Consider the following 23,203-nt stretch of genomic DNA (forward strand, 5'->3'; position numbering starts at 1 on the left):
GGTTCAATAATAATAATAATAATAATAATAATAATAATAATAATAGAGGCCACAAGGTGTGGCGGTGGGGGCTGTGTCCAGTTGCTTTTTCAGTAATTGGACTCATCTGCCTATTTTCACTTTAGTTCTTCCGGTATTCAAATTTGCATCACTGATCAGAAGTGGTTTGTCTTTCCTGCAGTATTGGAGGATCAGTTCCTGTTGTCTACTCCTATTTTGCTGAATTCCTCTCCATGGATAAGCGGGGCGAGCACCTGAGCTGGCTCTGCATGTTCTGGATGATGGGGGGCATTTATGCCTCCTTCACAGCTTGGGGTATCATTCCTCATTATGGTATGTGGTGCAGGGAAAGGACAAGGTGGGAAGTGGTTGGTCACTAGGTTCGGCAATCGCCATGGTGACACGCGGCTGTGCTGTTGTGTTGCAGGCTGGGGTTTCAGCATGGGGTCTGAGTTCCAGTTCCATAGCTGGAGGGTGTTTGTGCTGGTGTGTGCACTGCCTGCCATAGCGTCCCTCATTGGGCTCATGTTCATGCCAGAGAGCCCACGCTTCCTGCTGGAGGTACGACCCCTTTGGCCATGAACAGCCTTCATACTTCTGTTATGTTCAAATGCCTTTGTCTTAAGTTCAGTTCACTTCATTTCAGCGTAGTTCATTTCAACTTTCAACTTCCATTTTGTTCAGATCTCTTTTATTTCAGTTTTTCTGAGTTAATAGGATTAAATTCATTTCTAGTTTAGTTCAGTTCAGTTACATTAAATTCCATTAAAACTGGTTCAGTTTAGGGGAAGTAGAAAGAATGGAAAAAAAAAAAAGTTGACTTCAGTTTATCAGGTTTAATGTGCATAGCAGGCATGGTATATTAGTACTGCTATGTCTGTATGTGTGTGAGTGTGTGTGTACAATGCTGCTTGAAAGTATGTGAACCCCTTGTGTCCCTTAGTTTTACCACAAAATGGTTATTTAATGAGAAGCAGTCCTTCTCAAATGATATAATAGGTGCATAATGACCAATGCCGTCTGTTATTTAGAGGAAGTCATGTGTAGTATAGAACGAAAGTATTACAGGTGCAAAAAAGTGAACTACGGGTTGCACTGATAAAGCCAAGTAGGTAAGTAGAATCAGGTGTGTAAATCATAATCATTTATTCATTTTATTAGTTTAAGATTCAAGATTTTAGATTTTATAAGTTTTTAAAAATATTTAGTACAAGAATCACCATCTGTATAAGGTTCACATACTTTTAGGTAGCACTGCATATTTATACATACGTATACACACATATGCACAATAATATTTACATTGATTGAAATATATTATTGCATTATTGCATTGCATTAGATTTACATTTATTCATTTAGCAGATGCTTTTGTCCGAAGCAACGTACATCTCAGCAAAAGTACACTTTTTGCATTACACTAAGAGAAGAAGACATAGCTGCAGACATGAAAGTCTCAAGCAAACCTAGTTTGTTCCCTACCACTTGCTGCACCAAGGTTCATCGTTCAAGTAGGTGCATAAGACACAGGATAGACAAATCCCGATACCCACATCAATTACATATTATGAATACTACTGTTGTCAATGTGATCATATTTATTCTCTGTCTTTGGTAATTTTTTTATGTGCTAGAATGCTAAACACGATGAGGCCTGGATGATCCTGAAGCAGGTCCATGACACCAACTGGAGGGCCAAAGGGGAGCCAGAGAGAGTGTTCACCGTAAGAGGATCTTTCCTATGTCACTGTGGCTTTATGAATGGTCTGTCATTACACTCAGCACTAAGGGGAGCTCACCTCCCTTACTAGAGCATTACTGAGAGCAGCTACATTGCTGAACTTCTGCAGGTTTCATTCCAAAACTTCAATTAGTTTTTCTGTAAGGTGAGCTCATCTCCACCATTGGCACTTCAGGACTTCTCTACATATATCTTGTCAATGGACTGAAACTAGGATTAGAAAAAGTCTCACCGTCTCAAGGCTTAAACTTTATTGCACCAAAAGATACGTTTTCTTTTGTCTGGCATCCATCTGTTTTTGCCTTAAAACATTCCCTTTTGGTCAAGTAGGTCTCCCAAATCAAGACCGCAGTGCAGGATGATGAATTCATTGAGATCCAGAGTGCAACAGGGACTGCCTTCCAGAGGTGGATGGTTAGGACCATGACCTTAGTGAAGCAGGTGGGGAACAAATGTATCAGGACATGTATAAGATGTGTCCAATATCACAAGCCTTGCAATGTAAAACTTCTTTAATACACGTGGAACACATCTTTGTAACACCTGTGTTGTCTCCTTTGTAGGTTATGCAGAATATTTTTGCCCTTTTGTCACCTGACCTCCGGCTCAGTAGCTTGTTCATGGCCATCATCTGGTTTACTATGGCCTTCAGGTAAATGTTTGTCTATCGAGAAGAGCACTTGAAGCCCAAACTTGATGAGCATGACTGCTGGAGGACTGATACTGGTGTTCTTCAGTTCTCAGGCTAATACATGAAGACCTGTTGAGTGACTTAGGTCCCCTGAGAGTGACAGCTGACCATTCAGTCCCTTCCAGTCAATGACTGTGTGCTAAGACATCTTTTTTCATTGCTTTATGATTTAATTTCAATTAGTCAGGAGGTGGAGCGGCACAGTGGCGTATGTGTGTGTGTGTGTGTGTGTGTGTGTGGTTACCCTGCACAAGACTGGCATTCAGTCCAAGGTGTTCCCCTCAGTCAGCTTTGCAACCAGTGATTCTGAGATAGGCTTTGCACTGCTGCAAGCCTGACCAGGGCAAACAGTTAATAAAAATGAATGAATGAATAGCCAGGAAGATGAACACCCTTCACACTATTGTATTGTTGTATTTATTATTGAGGATCAGGTAACATAGCAGATAAGCCAATGAATTTAAGAAAGGAAAAGAAAGGTTTCAGTCACAGTGGCTCCACCACATTTATATTACTATTAGAAATGAGACGTCTATTTATTTATAGATGAGGCTCATTTCTAATAGTCATATTTGACTGCATCATATATTTACACAGTGTGATAGAGATGTAAACTTGCACATAGAGGTGAAACTCTGTTGTGTTTCAGTTATTACGGGCTGTCGGTGTGGTTCCCTGACATGATCAAGTACCTACAGTATGAAGAATATGAGTCCAAAGTTAAGGTCTTTCACCGCGAACGTGTAGAGCACTTCACTTTCAACTTCACCCTGGCCAATCAGGTCCATAAGGAAGGGGAATACATCAACGACAAGTACGTCATCTTTGTTTGTCCTGGTCTACATGACATTATAATTTTCAGTTACTGCAGCAACACTTTACTCAGTTTCACCAGATTTGATTATGAGTTGGTTATGAGATGCATTTTTTTAAAATATTATTATTTTTCAGAGCTTTCATTCTGGTGTTTTTATATTCAGTGAAAAAGTTTATGGAGTCATTCATGTTACTTCATACAAAGGAGATCAACTGTATTTTGAATGAAACTCGTCAGGTTCACCAATATAGAACTGAAGTCGGTCAAATTTGAAGATTCCATGTTTGAAGACTGTTATTTTGAAGACATCAAGTCCACAAACACTTTCTTTGAAAACTGCACCATTAAGTCAACTGTCTTCTACAACACAGGTAGGATGCTCTCCGATGGTCTTCTTTTTTATCCTTTCTACCAAACTGTGACATTCAGTATTTTCATGACTAAATACTTATAGTCTCACTGTATTCACATTCTGGAATTTAAAATGTATATAATTACTGCAGCATTTCCATGCTGTCTGATTATAGTTAACCTTGCAGTTTTTACATTGCAAATGAAATATTTCAAAAATTACTGAAATCTATCTTAAAAAGTGCATTGACTCATACTGTAAGTGACTGAAATGCTCTGAAATGTGATCTGCAGACCTATGGGAGGAGAAATTCATTGACTGCAAACTGGAAAATACAACATTCCTGCACCCCAAAAAGGGCTGCCACATAAACTTCCAAGAGGAGAATGACATTGTCATCTACCTGGTCAGCTTCTTGGGCAGCCTGGCTGTGTTGCCAGGCAACATCATATCAGCCCTCTTCATGGACAAGATTGGAAGAATCAACATAATCGGTCAGAATTAAAATTTTCATCATTTATACTGCAAGCAAAGTTTTTAATAAATTATACCCATGGTATAGAATCTGTCTGAGCACGCAGGCACAAAATGACACAAAATACACACATCCTATCTGAACTACTTTAATATTACATTTGTTAATTTAGGTAATGCTTTCCTCTAAAACAACTTACAATGTTAAGCTATCTAAAATTATTTGCCCATTCATACAGCTGGGCAATTTTACTGGAGTAAATTCTTGCTCAAGGGTAGCACACCTGGAGGTGGAATTCAAATCTGCGACTTTTGGGTCCAAAGGCAACAGCTGTAACCACTATTCGAAGAGCTTTTCTCTTAGCTTTGAAATGTTAGGGATTTAAAAAGAGCAGGAGAGCCTGCATGTGCAACAAGTCTCTAGGACCCAGGCTATTGCTCTGACAGTCAGTGTTGATGAACTGAGAGTCATGTCTACAAGCTTCTCCACGTGTAATCTCCTGCCCCCTGTGTAGGTGGCTCCATGCTCATCTCAGCTGGCTGCACCTTCTTCTTGTTCATGAGCTTCAGTCAGGCTGCCATCATTGCCTGGCAGTGTCTGTTCTGTGGAGTTAGTGTGGCAGCCTGGAATGGCATTGAGGTCATCACAGTGGAACTCTACCCATCCTCCAAAAGGTATGAGCGTGATGCTGCTCGTGTGTTCAAAGCACTAACCACCGTTAACACAAATTCATTCCTTGAGTAGAAAAACTCAGACAACTAAATGCTGTGAGTTAATATGTTTACATTTACCTTTTGTGTTTCTCCAAAGCAACTTGCAAGGTTAAGGTATCTAAAGCTATTTACAGCTAAACAATTTTACTAGAGTAATTGAGGGTGTGGTGTTCAAATTTATTAGTGATAGAAATTATTAAGCATGTAACTGGTAATATTTATTTGTAATCTGTTTTAAGGCTGTGCACTATGCTATGAAATGGAAAATCACTGTGGAACAGGCTGTTCCAGGCACCAGGTCGAGGTGGCCTGATAGTGGTCCTGCTTGCGTACCAAGACCATGTTATCATAGGCAGATGTTCCTGCCTCGCCTGCGAGCTAGGTCAACTTATGATAAACTGGATGGTGGATGTTGGATCTTTCTGTCTTTGGGCAAAAGGTTTTGTGAACAAAGAAATGGAGAATTGCTGAGAGCAGAGAAGTGGGAAAGCACCGACACACCTGTTTACAGTGCCTACAAATGCATTATGTATGAGCTTTGCAAAATAAAGAAGGGCGATGGGGAATGATCGGGGAGACACCCAACTTCCGGGGCTCTACCATCCGCTGATGTTGTCGTGAAAAGTATTGTGCCAGGCTGTATTCTCTCAAGGTCTTCTACGGGCTGGTTGGGAAAGTGGAAAATTTCTTCCACAAGGACAAGCACTTTGTTTAAGGGAGCAACAGCTGGGATTCAAACCTCTAGCCTTTGGACCTAAAGGCAGCAGAGCTAACCACTACACTACCAGCTATGTTAGTACAGTAGCAGAAGAGTTCAATTCAATAGCTCAAACCCAAAATGGGGTCTTGTTCCTGAATCCTTAAGCAAAGCAACTGTCAACACACATGAGATGAATATGTTGTTACGGTTCTGTTGCCATTTTCATAATTTGCCTACTAAATCCATAAATAGTAATTTAATTATTGTAATTGTTCTAATTAATTGTAATTGCTCTATCATGTACAGATGTTTCACAAAATGTCCTACTATATTCCAAACAGTTTCATTTCTGTCATTGTATTTTTTAACTACAAATAGCAAAGTAGTAACTATACGTTTCTTGTTTTATTGTCCATTGTTCTAGAAAGTACAATGATGTATCGGAATGGTCAGTCCTTGTTTATGTCATATGTGATGAATGGCTGCACACTTGTACGGACCATGTTCACTAATGTTCACTTTAGTGACCATGATAGTCAGCACATATTCATTACAACCCGTCTCCGTGAACAAAACTGCACAACCTATAAATAATATTGTATTTTCCTCTGTGCAGGCAGCGTGGCTCACACATGTGAATTGCTTACGCTAAGTGTAAAAGATGCAAAAAAAATAATGCGACACACACAAGTAGGATTATCAGCCCACAATCCAGGAGGTGGGCATGGCGGCAGATCTGCCTGTCACAAATATTTTAGTTTTTTCATTTATTTTGCAAGTCTTAATGTGTAATGTCTAACTACAGAAAATTTATACTAAAATAACTACATATTGCCAATTCCCAACTGTTTAACTAAAATTGTGTCCATCATAGGAACACACAGGAGGGGGGATCCTATGATGGACACGTTGATCCCCGACCCAATAGCTGTCTTTGGTGGGTAGGGCTCTGATAAATCCACAGTGGGTGGAGTTATGGCTGATTTGTCCCTCCCCTTCTTACAACACTTTTTTGCTCTATGTAGTAATTTATTTTAATAGTTAAGATCCATTCTAATGCATTGTGAATTTGTTTCAAAGAACAAATTACAGTCTACAGTTACAGTACATTACAGTCTAGAGAGCAGGGGAGAGCATGAAAGGACAATACTGTAAATGGCAAGCTAACTGAATTCAGAGAATGTTTTGATAAAGGTGAATCCAAAGGTATATTTTCTACACTCACATCCGGACTACTTTCCTGAAATATTATAACACTAAGTGAAGAGCAAGGCAAAAAACTGCAGCAAGGTGTCATGGAAATGGAGAAGAGCTGTCAAATAAGATGAATACGAATATGTTTGTGGGCTACTTGGTACGAAAACAGGGTTCCAAAATCTGGACATCAGAAAAAGGCAACAAGTTGCACTTTCCTTCCCAGATGGCACAGATTCCATTGAAATTATTTGAATGCACAAGTGTTCACACAAGTAATTTTGGGATAACACATTACAAGAATTTTGTTAACTGTCACACCTGAAAAGCTGAGAAACATGCAGAGATACAGATCAAAATAAACAGGACAGTGGGGAAAAGGAAAAAAACAGATGGATCTATAAATTATTGTATAAAATAAGAAACTTCACGTTCAAGATGCGAAACATGTACAGATAAAAAAAAAATTAAATAATCAATTTAAAAAAAAAACCATGTTAATATTCTCTGATTTTTTATGCTGGAAATCTTTATGTGATATGAAAAAAATGGATTTCCTTTTTGGAAACAGCATTTAAAATGTAAAACATCACTGACTATAAATCAAAAGGTACAATTTGCAGGACTCCGAAAGGTCTAAATAAAACTCCTAGCAGCATGTTCATCCAGGGAAGGATTTTAACTGTAAATGAGATGGATAACTTAAATAGGCTCCTTAAACACTGCTCCATGTACCAATGACTTTGGAGAAATTTGTGTTCTAAGGCACAGTAGTAAACAACAGGTTGGATTATCAAAGTTTCTTATTTGAAGGGTAACCACCTGAACGTGATCCCACTCCATCAAGACTGTCTTTCCACTGTTTTTCCCAACAGGGCCACAGCCTTCGGGGTCCTGAATGGTCTGTGCAAGCTGGCCGCAATTCTGAGCAGCTCCATCTTCTCCGCCTTTGTGGGCATCACCAAGGTCGTCCCCATACTCATGTCCTTCTCTGCTCTGGTATGTGGGGGGCTGCTGGCACTCAAGCTACCCGAGACCCGAGAAAAGGTCCTCCAGTGATATGTTCCATGGCTCCATGGGTCAGGTCCTTTCCCCCGTCCAGAGAGGCAACCATCCAGTCGGTGGTGTTCTAGGGATAAAAGCAAAAGACTGACCAATACAAAACTAGCAATGTACAGCAATACAAGGCCTGGATTTTTCAGTAGCGATACAGATAATATTCATATGGTGGCCATCACTGGATTTTCCTCATCAGTTTTCATATCATCTTGTTTTGTCTTTAAAGGGAGTATAAACCTTGTTTGCTCTCCATATTCAGTCCCTCAGAACTTTGTTTCCTGGTGGTTTCCTGTCTAGGTTATAAAATTATGAAAGTATAATAATAAACATGGTAATTAATAATGAGCTCAGTGGAACAGATATATTTTTACTGGGTTTTGATTTTCAGAACTGTTTTACTATGTGTTTGCTTCAAAAAATGCATTCTGTAAAACAAGTTCCAATGAACGAAATCTGAATTTTCTCATTTATTCACATGTAAGACATTATTCTCCAACTGTAAACTTGACATTTGCTTGCATTCATAGAACTGCTGCCCTTCGCTTCTTTGTTCAGTAACAGTGAATAGTCTGATGGTCCAGTGGATGTTCCATTGGATGGGCACTGAGAATCATGGAAACACACTTTGCAGGCATCCACCGTATGTTGTAAATGACAGACTGGGACATGAACAACATCACAATCCAGACATGGTTCTTTACAATACCTTTCCATTTTACCCACAGTAACACAATAGCTGTAAATTAGATTTCCCATCTATTGCCAGACATAAGGCTTGTTTTTTTTAAGTTAACAAATACTTAGCAACTTTGAGCAGAAAATGGTCATATATTTTGGTTTTAAAGTGTCACTTGTTATGCCAGTAGTTTTTGAAGGCCAGGACTTTTTTGTTTGCTGAATGTGTAGCTCTTCTTTTACTGTATTTGTCTATTAGATGCATCTTTACTCAATTTCCTTTATCTTATGTTGTCTCACACTTACAACAAGCTAAGGAAACCCCACTCTTTCAAAAGAAGCCATAGCAGATTCTGTGTAATCTGATGCTAAAATGAACAAAAAACAAAAAAATACATTTAGGAGAAATGTGACCCACAGTTGCACTGGAAGTTTTACCTGTGGTCTTACAGATTGCAATACTGTACTCTTAACAGCTGATTGAGGAGCATGTGTGTTATTTCCAAATAATGTTTGTGTGTCATTTTAAAAGTAAGTAAATAAATATAGTCTGAATGGTTTTTGTTTCTCTCACTGTAAATAACATGATGAAATAGTAGCCATCACTGAATTAGCTTTATCGTCATTTTAAGTTGCATTCAAAAGTTATTTCTGACTAACAGGCGCTTTGCAGAACGGTTCAAGTTTGACGACGGACATGCGGTCTATCGCCTCTAAGTCGGCAGCATTCAAAGGTTTTGTGCCAATAATCCATGTCATATAAAATAGGGTACAGGTTTTTTTTTTTTAAAAAATAACACATTATAAAAAAACACTGTAACTTCTTTTGCATTCAGATTGCATTGTTGTACACTATAATTTCATTAAAATTTATTATATGAGAATTACTTACGATGACTGAGAAAACCTTGCAAAAAATATCGGAGCTGTTCTTTCGTCTCACAATGTAATCCCACCGCATGTGCTGCGGAAACTTGAAAGATATGACTGTTGGTATAGTGAAGTAATCACTTACTGTATGCTGAATGAGGCAACTTCCAGGTAGCGGTACATATAACCCTATATATTCCCACAATGTATATATTTTATTTCCACTACAGCAAGCACACAGTTTTTCTTTCAGCATCTGCTTGAACTGTTCTGCAGAAAAAAGGAATGACTTTATGAATGCACCACTTGGATTTAGTTTGTGTGTCCGCGTCATGTTGTACGTTGTACGGAGAGCCATAATTTGTTTTTGTTTTTATATTTTAATTTTAAAGATGTGTGTTACAGCAACATGAATGGAGAGCTTGACTATGTTTTCTTTTTGTTTTTTGTGACAGTACAAATAAACATCGATAAGAACACAATGTACAAGGCTCATGATTGAATCATTTCAGCTGTGGTTTACTAGATATAACAAAGTGGGAAGCTGACAAGCATTATTCTGAGTCACTGCTTTCATGCACATGGGATATTTTGTGTTGCACATGTAGCCTGTCTGCCGTTTCCCATCGCTTAGCTTCATGGAGTGTCACTTGTCAAAACAGGACAGACCGCAAGTGTGAGTGTGTGACACTGGTAGGTGGTACTGTTTACTCTAACCGTGGTGCGAATAACCACTAATACCTTTAGCAGAAGCTCCTTATCACAGGCAGGAGCTACAGTTCAGAAAACTTCTTCTCAGCTTTTCTCAACTCTTCTAATTTCTCAACAAATTGAAATGACATGAAAGAGTTGAATCTGAAGGTAGAAATGTATTTTTGACATCTTTCTTTGTGGAAAATATTGTAGCTTTCGGAATATTTAAATATGAAAGTAAATCCTAAATGAATCCTGTATAGAGTGCCTATAGCGGATATTTTAATAATAAAGTTTTATTTTGATTTAATGGAGAAACCTTGCTCTTGGCTCTTTGCTCTCGCTGTTTTGCGTTTCCATTTTTTTACACCTCGGAGTCCACACTATAAGCCTCACCCTGATTCTCTCGGGATTCCAGTGGTTACGGTTACTCACAACAAAAGTAGTTACAATGGTAGCAGCTTTTCCCAAAATGTAATAAATTCTATTTTGACCCTTGTGTCCGCTCACTGGGGGTGTCCAGCCTGGTCTTTCCCACTGGTGTCTAGCTGTGTCAGAACCCCTCAAGCAGTGACACTGTCTCACCTGTGGCAGGGTGAACTTAGGGTCACAGTGGGTCACAGTGGGTCACACTGGGTCAGCAGCATCTTCTTGGGAGGTGGATGAGATATGCCACACTACACTAATCCACTGAATGAAGATATTGCTCAGTTCAAATAACATGAAGCCAGTATAAAAAATGCATAGTTTTTTTAAAAGTCAAATTCGTGTTCTTTTGTGACCAATACATTTAAGAGTCAAAGAATATTTCAGAAGATTGTTAAAAAAATGCATTTTAGTAAATTAAAACAGTCAGATTTCATTATGATTATCATATAATTGTTTCTAGTTGTTTTTTACCCAGCAGTAAAGTAAGGAATTAAGTAATCCGAGACTTCAGTCACAATTTTTTCATTTTGCTTAAGTTTAAGAATGATCACATAAATGCGGCACTACACCGATGCAGAGACACGTTTTTCTTATACCAACCCGAATAAAATAACTGAAAATGTGAGCACTCTGCTAACTGATTTAGAATGCTCTGAACTGTGAGATTTGTTCTTTTAAAAATTAAATCACAGCAAAGATATAATGGTCACTCTATCAAATAACAGCATATATTGGCATCTACCACTCCAGGACCACAAACAAAATGCAATGCTGTTGAAGATTTTCTTATTATTTGGACAGACAGAATTTAAAAGATTTTACTCTGAAATTTAAATTAACCTTTTACAGTATAGTGGATTAGCTGGTGGTGGTATGTATTTAACCTGTGTACAGTTGGGGTTACAGCCAGCAAAGCAATACCCAAAAGTGCAAAGAAACACCAGAGATGTGTGGTTTTGTTTCCCATTGCTGGAAACACACACACACACATTTTCAGAACCACTTGTCCCTTACGGGGTCACGGGGAACCAGAGCCTACCCAGCAACACAGGGCGCAAGGCCAGAGGGGGAAGGGGACACACCCAGGACGGGACGCCAGTCCGTCACAAGGCACCCCAAGCGGGACTCGAACCCCAGACCCACCAGAGAGCAGGACCACGGTCCAACCCACTGCGCCACCGCACCCCCTTTGCTGGAAACAATGGTTTCTTATTTAAAATTTGTACCATTTCTTGACCGCTATTCATCACTGGTCAAAGCTCTGTTTATTTTAATTAACTTTAACAACAGATGCTAACAAAGCTATGGCTGGCTTTGGCAAAAAGTGTGCTAAATTATAGAGTTTTTATTTTGTATGCTTTTGTTAAATTGAATTAGTGCTTAATCATCCTAAAATTACATAGAGGGTAGGTGAAACCGATGACGCAGATAACACGGGAAAAGCAGGTTTAGATGTGTTCAGAAATATCTATTATCCACCTGACACTTGTGGTGTGAAATTCCATTACAGACTCACACAGGTGTGTCCACAGTGTCATCAAGTCTGCTTTTCTGATTCAGTTCATCAGAGGTGACAGTTCACACCTTTGGCCTGGTCCTTGTCCCTGGGTATCCCACAACCCCACACCTAGACCATGACTCAAAGGACATGACCACCACCAGGGATCTGACTTCCTTGCTTGACATCCCCTTGAGGTTTAAAACCAGATGTTAGCTTTAATCCAAAGATTTTTAAATGATCTTTCATTCATTTCACCAGTGTGCAGCTGGTTGCATAGTAGTTAGACCTGTTGCCTTTAAACCCAAAAGTTGCTGGTTCAAGTTTTACCTCCAGCTGTAGTTCCCTTAGTTCCCTTAAGCAATGTACTTACCTTAAATTGCTCTAGTAAAAAAATTAGTCAGCTGTATAAATGAATAAATGATTATAAGCCATCTTGGAGGAAAGTAACATGAGTAAATACAGATATACTATCTATACACTGTTTCCAGTTGTTTTCATTCTTGCAGTACATTTTTTAAAATAGTAAATAAAACAAGCATTGTAACTGGAAGTAATAATCAAAGCATTTATGATGGAACTTTAAAAAATCTTTAAAATACTTGCGTGGAGCTAGTTTAACCTTTTTTGTAAAATAAACTAAATGTAACGTAGAGAGAGTCGGGAAAAAAGAAAAGAAAACAAAAATATCCGTATGGAAAAAATATTGACTGGTTTGTGCAGGAGTAAAAATTCACACTTGCTCCTGCATGCAGAGGTTTTCCCAGGCCAAGGCAGAAGATAGAAGTCATCTCTCCTTACATGTCCACGTTGTGGTGGCTGGGGTGCGGGGTGTCACTTCACACCTCTCCCTCCTGGATAAAAACAGGCTTCTCCCAGGCAACCCTCACAACCATCCCATCTGAGACCCTGACACAGTGACAGAGGAATCATGGACCTCTCTCTGTCCAACTGCAGCATGACACCGCAGTGCTTCTCCTCAAGCTCTGACTCCGAGTTCTACAGCCAGTCGTCCCCAGAGACCGTGACTCCATCCTGCTCTTTGGAGTTCAACTTCTTCCCAGTGCACTTCCCCACCAGCTCTGCCAGATACATAGACAAGACTCAGCATGTTTGCCCAGCAGAGACTTCTGCTGCTGCACCTTCGTGTGAGCAACGTGTTCCTCCCAGTGGGAAGTTCAAGAAGACTTGGTCCAAGAACCCCAGTAAGCAGCGGCAAAACGCCAGCGAGAAGGAGAAGTTGAGGATGAGAGATCTGACCAAAGCTCTTCACCACCTTCGAAGCTACCTTCCGCCATCTGTGGCCCCACCTGGACAAACCCTGACCAAGATTGAGACCCTGCGCCTGACCATCCACTATATTGCCCACCTGTCAGCACAGCTGGGACTAGGCGAGGAGGACTTCATGAACAGGAAGGAACCAGTTGCTCAAGGACACAAGGCCTTCCCATGCCATGAGGAGTTCAGTCACTCTGGCTTCATGGCAGGTCAGTGGGAGCAAGTACAGGGGCACCAAACAGGACTGTATGAGAACACACCCTCATCAGCCTGCTCTGCAGGGGGTGCTGCCATGGGATGCAGCCAGCTCAGCAGCTCTCTTGGCATATCTGAACAGGAGGACCTCTTAAATTCCAGCTCAGATTCACTGCTGGCATCACCACACCACACAGACACTGCAAACTCCAGTCAGGTAAATGGTGAGATATATATTTCTTGACAATGATGAGAAAATGACAGAATTGGGACAAAATAACTCTCACTGCCATGTATTCGGTTTTTGGTGACCAAATTAGAAGTATGCATTTTATTACCTGATATGGATAATAATTTGACCATTTTGCTACTAACATTTATTGGTTTAAAATTCTGTCTTTGCTAGACACTCATGATTGTTGACATGTATTCATTTACCTGATGCTTTTCTCCAAAGTGACTTACAGTACTGAGGTTACAATTATTTACCCATTTAGATAGCTGGGTAATTTTTTAGTTTTTTTTTTTTTTAACTGAAGCAAATTACAGTTAGTGTCTTGCTCAGGGGTACTACAGCCAGAAGTGAGGCTTAAACCGGTGACCTTTGGGACCAAAGGCAACAGCTCTAACTACTACACTACCAGCTGTCCCACATTGAGCTGAGAAGTAGTTTGATTCCATAATGTCCATGTAGAAAAGACACTAACCAGGTTTTTTTTTTTTTTTTTTTACTGTAGATTTACAACAGTGGCTTTGGCTGTCAAGGATTTTCACAGGAGTTCTGGATCTGAGAGCAGTCTGTGAACTTTCAAGACGTCAACTCTGCAAGAACCACCTGCAAAGTCTTTACATCATCAGACATTTAGATGTGTACCATACTTAAAGTATTTATGCATTGCTGTGTCTCTTTCTCAAGTTAAAAATATGTATTTTATACTTGTGCCTGATGTAAATATTTAAAATACCGAATTCCTATTTATAGCAAGACAAAGTCTGTGTAATTAAGTCATAACATTTTGACTAAATAATAAACATAATTTAATACTGTTTGCATGGGTTTCTTTCCACAGTCCAAAGACATACAGTACAGGCGAACTGGTGACACTAAATTGCTAGTACTGTAAGATTTTGTGTGCGTGTGTGTGTGTGTGTGTGTGGCTACCCTGCTTTGGGCTGGCATCCCATGATTTACCCACCCAAGTCTGGCATCCAGTAGTTCCTGTATAGGCTCCTGACCACTGTGACTCTCATCAGGATAAGCGATTAATGACAGTGAGTAAGTCAGGGAGTAAAACTCCATTGTCGTGATTTGAAAATTACACACATATTCTGAATTTTCTACTATTCTCCAAGTTTGCTTATTTCCTGGCCTGTAAGAAACTTTTTTCTGAAGATGCACCCATGCCTACAGTCAGAACGGTTGCCTTGTCCTTGAAAGACACACACACACATTTTTGGAACCGCTTGTCCCATACGGGGTTGCACGGAACCAGAGCCTACCCAGTAACACAGGGCCGGAGGGAGAGGGGACACACCCAGGACGGGACGCCAGTCCGCCGCAAGGCACCCCAAGCAGGGCTCAAACCCCAGACCCACCGGAGAGCAGGACCCAGTCCAACCCACTGCGCCACAGCGCCCCCCGTCCTTGAAAGACCTAGGCCTGAATCCCATCTCCTGCTGTAGGATACGACAGGCCAGGACAGAACAGGATAGGATAATATTTTATTAATCGCTGCTGGGACATTCACACACAGCAGCTCAACATGCCACATAAAAACAGACATGACACATAACAAACAAGTGCAGTTATGTTGACAAAGACTGTACATAATTTTTTTTTTTTAAAGTGTTAATAATATGTTGTAAAATCATCATACTAACTTACAGACATACTAGAACTAAAAACTGAATAACTAAAGCAGGGCAATGGCTCTAATAGGACCCTTTGCATCCCCTCATTGAGGAGCTAGTAGGCCCTTGGCTGGAATTATGGAGATGCATAGTTGTTTTACAGAAGGACACCTCAGAAGCACTTTTCTGTGCTACATAGCTGGTCAGGGCAGTGACAAAAGGAGCTCATAGATCATTCTTAAGTTGTACTACTCTCTGGCCAAAGTACTTTTGACCAAGGGACTTTGCCTAATTTGATGCAGCAGCAATTGCTCTGCTCTGTAATGGGTAAATCGCTTTAGATAGGTTGATTATTTAGGTCCTGTCCTGGGTGTGTCTCCTCCCCCTCCAGCCTTGCGCCCTGTGTTACCAGGTTAGTCTCCGATTCACCGCAACCCCACTCGGGACAGGCGGTTTCAGCCAGTGTGTGTGTGCGTGTGTGTGTGTGTGGACCTGGTAGTCTGAAATCTGCATGTTGCTTAAAATGCCTTTAGGAGGCGCTCATGTGACAGGCTGTGCTACATCAGCTCAAACTCAGCAGTGGTTTACAGCTACAGGTTATATTAATAACCACAAGTTGGTGCAACAGTGTACCACATTATTTGTCCACAAAAGTGATTTAGACAGAATCCTCTTAAAATACTTTATTTATACAGCTGAATCATTCCTGAAATAGTTCCAGTTTAAGAGCAGACCTAAGGATAAAGTGTGTGGTTTCTCATGGAGCACAGATGTTACAGTCCAGTAGCTCTCGAACCGTAGAAAAGTGTGTAGAATAAGGAATGTGGGTAGTTTATGTAATAGATGTCTTTGGAAATTCCAAGCTGAGTTTAAGAAAACATTTATAGGAGTAGACAAGTTGCAGTGCAGTTAGATAGAATCACAGCTCCAATAAAATGCTCACAGAATGAACTTGGTCTCCCACTCTTCTTATCAGTTTGTATTGTAATTGTACCTGATATCACTGTCTTGATAAAGCGCTTAACATTTACATGCTAATATAAAGATGTGAGACCACAAGCCACAATCCTGCCAGTAAACTGATCTTTAAGTACGTTCATGGAAAGTACCTTTATCTGTGTTACGTATTTGTTGAAGATCACAAGCAACAGAAAAGGAATTACAACTATCTGTGTTTTTATTTTGCTTTTTTAATTTAATTTAATTTTATTTCATTTGGAATCCATGATTTCATTGCCACTGTTTTAAAATCATATTGACATCAATAAAAATATTCTTCCTCTTCATGAATATTCATCATATTGGAAAACAGTAAACCTTAAAAATCTTTGTGAGCACTGGAAAAAAATATATTTTAAATCAGAATTTTTGCATAAAGAAAACAGTCGTTATATCAAAGTTACACATTGGAAAGGCCGCAGAAGAGAAACATTCCTAATCAATTAAAAACACGGAGAAAAGATTTCATCTTCCTGGATAATGCCGTGAATATCTTTTTCACGAAAATATCAGTCCTACTAATAGGTCTTTTGCATTTCTTGAAGACTTCTTTCCTTTGTTGGCCGTGTGTCAGTTCCACCGAGGACGGGTCCTGTATCTCAGTTCCGTCAGAGCAAACAAAGGATCTTCGTTACCAAAGCCCCAGTGTGAGAGGACACCACTTGGCACCTCTCTGTCTGGGGAGAATTGTCCTGTGAAAAGGCCCGTCTGCATGCTACCTAACTTACCTTATCTTATTAATCCTCCGATGGGGGACAGTCGGGTCGCTGGACTGCTGTGCCAAGTTCATTTGATGTGCAAACGACGGCCAAAACACGTAACGGAGACACGAGGGGAGGAAAGGACTGGGACGATAGCTGAGCTAGTGATACGGAACCCACATTTTCACAGTTCTCAAATGAAGTCTGTCAAGATGAGAAAGTTCGGAAGATGCCTGAGAAAGGTGGTACACAACGGTGGTAAAAACACCGTTCAAATGTGCAGTAATGCAGCAAGTGTTCAGTACACATTGTCAAGTGTATCTGGCAGTGCTCAGTATTCTGGGAACCGCAATCAACAACGAATATGAGTGCTGCCTCTGGAAAATGAAAACTTTTGACTTTATGACTAGAATCCACAAGGAAATAAGAATAATTCAATGCACTTCACTTTATTTTTGTAAAGTGACACAGAGCTCTCTACATGACAACAATAAAATGAAATTTTTAAAAATGAATGAATGAATGAATGAATGAGTGTGGATAACAACAGACTAAGCCATCTGGCATAATAATAATTGTTGTTGTTGTTGTTGTTATTGTTGTTATAAACGATTCATTCCTTTTCAGTAACCACATGTCCAATTTGAAGCCAAGGTGCTATCTAATGCCAGAGTGTCGAATAAAAAATTCAGAGTCAATGATTTAGCCAAAACACACCTTTGGACCGTGAGACAAAACTGGATCACCTGGAGGAAACGTATAGAAACACGGAAAGAATATGCAAACTCCTCGCAGACTGAGCCAGATTTAAACCCATATCTAAACTGTACTGTACTTTTGCACCGTTCTCCAAGCTGTATGTTACTTTGGGTAAAAGTATCTGCCCAATGAATAACTATCAATATAAATGCAATTACCCAGTTTTAAATGTATGGTTACATTTGCCAGCATATTTTTCTTTAACTGTTGTTTTTGTTCATCTCAGCCTTGTCAGTCGAAAGGTACAGCTGTATACATGGACTGTTCTACATACCTTGTGTTTACAACTATACTGAGCTGAACTGATTAGAAGTTTGCTGTGCTAAACTCTTCCGCTGTTTCTCTGAATCATTGCATTTAACGGAAGTATTGTACTTGATGTAGGCAGCTATTTCGTAAAAGTTCACCCCACAAAGCTGACTGTATATGTTTGTGTGTGTGTGTTTTGGCCACCTTTTCGGCACATTCTGGAGTATGAAAATCTGACCTTTCAAGAGGTCTGTTTGAATTCAAATGCCTTTTTAAAGCTAGCTTAAAATAGCGCAAAACTTTTTGTCAGAATATGTCAAACCTTTTTTCTACTTTGCTTCAGTGCACCGAGGAACTATTCGCTGCATTCAAATGAGAGTGTGTGTGAAGTCGCCGTAATGATATGCCCGCAGACGTGTGTGCCCTCAGTAGCACAAGCCACATTTCTGTCTAAACCGGGGGGTAAAAAAATGACACGTTCATCCATGGGAACCTTCTCTCAACGCCTGTTCCGCCACCACAATCCACAACCCCAGTGCAAGGAATTGTGGCTTTTCCGCATGACCCCCCAGGAAACAACAGCTGTGCCCAAAAACAACTTCCCTTCTCACGGATCCATATTCATTACCTTTCTCTGTATTGAGGGTTTTCACCCGAGCCACATTCAAGTGCCGAGAGGAGAGGAGGAAGTGGAGGTGGAGGTCTGCAGGTATTCTTTAGTTGTTCACCCATTCTTGTGAAACAGCATAAATGGCTCCTATCAACATGCTAAATGGTTTGCCATCAAATTAAATAGAATAAGTTTAAAAGCAAAATTGCTTAACATTTAACAGTATGTGTTGGCTAGTTGGAAGGCCTTGGTGAAAAATTTTTTCAAGAGAGCTGAATCACTGAGTATATTGATCTATATGTTTTGTAAAAGTTCACAATGTTCAGAAGAGATCATTGCCACAAACACTTTCTGGAACACAGCTGGTTTAGTCACTGACACATCTTTGCAGATCCTGTATGAACTCCTGTGATCCAGGGCAGTTGGTAGCTTAGTGGTTAGCGCTGTTGCTTTTGGACCCAAAAGTTGCAGGTTCCAGCCTCATCTCCAGCTGTCATACCTTTGAGCAAGGAACTTACCCTAAAATTGCTGCAGTAGAAATTACCCAGTTGTATAAACGGAAGGGGGTGCGACAGCATAGCGGGTATACCAGGTCCTGCTCTCTGGTGGGTCTAGGGTTCAAGTCCTTCTTGGGGTGCCTTGGGATGGACTGGCGTCCCGTTCTGGGTGTGTCCGCTCCTCCTCCAGCCTTGGGCCCTGTGTTGCCGGGTTAGGCTTCGGTTTGCCACAACCCTGCTTGGGACGAGCGGTTTCAGTCTGTGTGTGTATATAAATGGATAAACAATTGTAAGTAGCTTAGCACTGTAAGTTGCTTTGGCAAAAAGCATCAGCTGAATGAAGTAATGAAAAGGTTCCCTTCTTTCCAAGGCAGTACTTGAGCTGTGCTTAATGGCACAAATGTGTGAACCTCTCACACATTACAGATGGCACACTTCTCCAGCCTCAGGGTGACTTGAGAACACAATAGGTCCCCACAGCAACACAAAGCATAGTCATTCAGCCCTGTGAAAATGCTAGTCATTTATTTATGTTCTTTCCCTTTCTTACTTTTGTTGTGTATGGTGACATAAAGAAGCAAAAGTAGATTAAAAGACAGGTTAAGTCTGGGTTTTAAAACAAAAGTTCTGTATTGGGCTACATATCTTACCCCTCTTGGTGGAAATTTAAATCTCTTTACTGTCCATGAAATGAAAACCGCTATCCTTGAAAGCTGAAAAACAATCAATAACTTATAAATCAGAGCTGGTCCTTAAACGGCTGTATCCACGATAAGGCTATTTTCTCCAGCTGCCATGTCACACCTACACCTTTGAAGAGAGACCCCCTGGCTTCAGTGTGAGCCCTGCTCTGGGCCTTTGAAGTGCTGCAGAACCCAGGGAATGTGTAATCTCACACCTCCAAATGGATAAATGGAGCAGCAACCCAGAAGTGCCCACTATTTTCCTCCCAGCCAGACAAAGGAAAGGTGAAAACTGAAGAACCTCTCAATCAGAGAAGCTCCTGGCCAAAGAAGCTCTTGTTGGAAACCATGAACTTCACTCCAGCCCAGCTCCTGCAGCGTGGAGGCCTGCCGTTCTACCCCTGCCATACCCTGCTGGAGCTTGGTTGTGCCGATACTGGCTACTATAGTGGATCTGACAGCCTCTCCCCTGCCTCCTCGGTAGAGTCCTGCTCCCCCTTCCAATGGGGAATGGAGCAGGGGGCCACAGCGAGACTCACTGTCAGAGGGAGACAAGCTGCAGTGCAAGACAAGAAGAAGTCCAGGTCTAAGCACCCAGGGAAGAAACGCCAGAGTGCCAGCGAGAGGGAAAAACTGAGAATGAGGGGGCTGACCAAGGCTCTCCACAACCTCCGGACCTATCTCCCCCCATCTGTTGCCCCACCTGGCCAGACCCTGACCAAGATCGAGACCCTGCGTCTGACCATCCGGTATATTGCCCACCTGTCAGCCCAGCTCGGGCTGGATGAGGAGGTCCAGCATGAAGGAACCAAGGTGGACACCTCAGTATGTCTTTCCTCACCAGAGACCCAGGAGTGCTGCCAGTACAGCTTCATGCCAGGCCACAGGGGGGGCCCAGAGGGTAGGCCCTACTGCTTCGAGCCTCATAGACTGCCTCACCCCAACAGCAAGGAGACCTCTCTGCAGACAGGCGCAGATATGCTAATGTCGGCAACATGTTTTGAAGATGTACAGGCCTCTCAGGTAAACACATTTACAATGATCGCAAATTTTAACCACATCTTCATAGGAACTATTTAAAGTACAAGTGGATGCAATGTTCGGAGCTGTTTGACTGTTCACTTCCAGCGGTTATTGGGCAATTTCCTTTGGAGTTAATAAAGATTCTGTTTGTCTATTTATGAGGGTTAGTCATAGCAGCTTCTGCTAAACTAATAAATGTAAATGGGAAATGTTTCACCCTTTGGTGACTGAGGTTGAGTGGCAGAGGTCATTTTCACCCTTTGAAGCCCAGGAGAAAAAAATGAAAAATGAGAAACAATTTAATTACAGCCATTTTGCTTTTTTTCTTGCAGATTTTTACTCATACACCAGCAGAAAACTCCAGGATACTATGGCAATGTCACAGTGCATTTGGACCCTACTGACTAACAAGTGAAAGATACATGAACATTTGATTCTCGAAATTTAGTTTGTAAAAATGAACTATTTTTTCAGAAATTATTTGAAATGTATATTTGGGATATTTATTGTTAATTATTTGAAATGCATATCTGGGATATTTATTGTAGAATTTTTCTTTGTACATTTGTAATAGTATAGCTACTTGGAAAAAAGAATAAAATGATTTATGTGAGATTCACCTTATCTGCTGCGTTATAAATTATTGTTAGCAAGTCTGTAAGCAGTCAAGGTTTCTTTATTTTAGGTTTTCTTCAGTTTGGTCATAAAAACTTAATGGGCATTTACATTTATACATTTATAAAACTTGAATTATATATCATTGACCCATAAAATACTTAATTAAAAGTTATTTCTGTTAAGTACTAAATCATGCCACAGCAGTGACCAGCAGCATAAGAAAATCTGCATGTTATTACATAGGTACAGTTTATATGATGAGTGGTCATACTAGAGCTGTGTTTTCATTACAGGGTACTGTTAATAACAGGTATCACATGGCATTTAAAGTTTTTTGGGCATTGACCCCAGGGTGCTAAGTACTGTGTGGGGAGGATGTAAAGCCAATTGACACTTAAAATAGAGATTTACATTTAGACTGAGGTTCAGTAAACAAATTAAGCCTTTTACCTCAGCAAGATGCCACAATCCTGTCTTCCATTTTAAAAGAACCGATCTCCATTAAATTAGCTGCACTGATGAAAACTGCATTAAACTGCACTGCTTGTTCATTACTAAACATAGGTATGCTGAAACTGAAAAAAAGAGAAAAAACTAAATAAACAAGGTTTCCATTTCTGCCACCCATTCAGTGTAAGAATTCTGTATGAAAAAAAGCTGAGTAGCTAAAAATACTGAAGAAATAACAAAATCTATTTCAAATGTTTGTAAATATATAATGTAAATGTGAAATAATTAGAATTTATTTCAATATTAGAGTATATAAAGTAAATAATATAGTAAATTATAATCAAAACACAAATCTAGTAGATATCAGCATTGTAGCAGTTTGATCTAATTGACATATTATTGACATATTTCATAATCTAGTTGGCTAAGATAGATGATGGCTGGTTAAGCTGCCAGTGTTATTGAAAAAGAAGGGAGCAGAACATGAATGTTGTCACAGCATGGTGAAAAGAACATTGGAGAGAGAAGGCCTGGGAAAAAGAAGCGTCAGCACCCTCACCGCCCTCCGTTGGTGGGGAAATGTCACACTTCGCATGGGAATTTTCCACCCTACACCTGTGTCACCCCACCCAGCCCCAGCCACCAGGCAGTGTGGCTGTTTCAAGAACTCTTGAAAACATTAAAGTAAAATATTTTATTAATACAACTGAGATTTAGCCAAAGCGCTACACAGAATACAGCCAATAATAGGATATCACAAAGTGCTTCAAGGAACCACCCCTAACAGGCCAGATATTTATGTGCAGAGAGGCCCATGTCCACCTCATGGTCAGGGCCCATAAACAATTAGGTTTAAGACACTTCAATAAAATATGAAAACTACAAGGTACAGTATCAGCCCAAGGAAAAATTCACAGAAGAGTGATTTAGGGCTGGCCATGGAGTCAGTCTCTGGCAGATCTTGGCACCACTGCCTACAAAGATAAGTTAAGTACAATGCTATTCAGACAGGACAACTAAGGATTCTTCGAAGAAAATGCTGTGCTAAGGCAACCACGGTTTCACCCAAGATGAACTTTCCAGAACCTTCCACATCAAGCACATGTTCATATCATTAAAATGATGGCTGAGTATGGATTGATGCAAAGGAAGCCATAACCAGGACAGATCATGAATTAGAGTCGGGGTTATTTGTCATTCTGTCTATGAATCTTCTTTCCTCTCCATGTATCAGGACATTAGAGTCAGAAATGACTATGTATTGTATATTAATTTGGGTGAATATGTAAAGCCAGAAGCTACCATGAGCACTTGAGGATATTGAAATCAGTGCATTACCACCTTTATTTGAAAACAAAAGTAATGCGGTGTCAAAATATGTCA

At 40.3% G+C, this 23,203-nt stretch overlaps 3 protein-coding genes across 4 annotated transcripts in view; all 3 read left to right on the forward strand.

Annotated features, from left to right (window-relative positions):
* The window catches only part of LOC108926631 (synaptic vesicle glycoprotein 2B-like), a 37,441-nt gene extending 27,728 nt beyond the window's left edge, over positions 1–9,713 (forward strand). For both annotated transcript variants that reach the window (XM_018739450.2, XM_018739449.2), the window contains exons 4-13: positions 182–333; positions 428–561; positions 1,635–1,724; positions 2,072–2,182; positions 2,305–2,393; positions 3,082–3,246; positions 3,487–3,620; positions 3,895–4,095; positions 4,591–4,750; positions 7,559–9,713. In XM_018739450.2, the coding sequence (XP_018594966.1) occupies positions 182–333; positions 428–561; positions 1,635–1,724; positions 2,072–2,182; positions 2,305–2,393; positions 3,082–3,246; positions 3,487–3,620; positions 3,895–4,095; positions 4,591–4,750; positions 7,559–7,742 (1,420 nt within the window). In that variant the 3' untranslated portion in view covers positions 7,743–9,713. The remainder of the gene's footprint in view (positions 1–181; positions 334–427; positions 562–1,634; positions 1,725–2,071; positions 2,183–2,304; positions 2,394–3,081; positions 3,247–3,486; positions 3,621–3,894; positions 4,096–4,590; positions 4,751–7,558) is intronic.
* Positions 9,714–12,838: 3,125 nt separating this feature from the next.
* LOC114910940 (mesogenin-1-like) lies at positions 12,839–13,624 on the forward strand. The gene has a single exon (XM_029253535.1). The coding sequence runs from the start codon at positions 12,839–12,841 to the stop codon at positions 13,622–13,624; it is 786 nt and encodes a 261-aa protein (XP_029109368.1).
* Positions 13,625–20,077: 6,453 nt separating this feature from the next.
* On the forward strand, positions 20,078–21,160 carry LOC114910941 (mesogenin-1-like). Its single transcript, XM_029253536.1, has 2 exons — positions 20,078–20,752; positions 21,107–21,160. Exons 1-2 carry the CDS (start codon positions 20,078–20,080, stop codon positions 21,158–21,160), a joined length of 729 nt encoding a protein of 242 aa, XP_029109369.1.
* The last annotated feature ends 2,043 nt before the right edge of the window (positions 21,161–23,203 follow it).

Source organism: Scleropages formosus, chromosome 7, assembly GCF_900964775.1.
Source record: "Scleropages formosus chromosome 7, fSclFor1.1, whole genome shotgun sequence".
Taxonomy (NCBI): Eukaryota; Metazoa; Chordata; class Actinopteri; order Osteoglossiformes; family Osteoglossidae; genus Scleropages; species Scleropages formosus.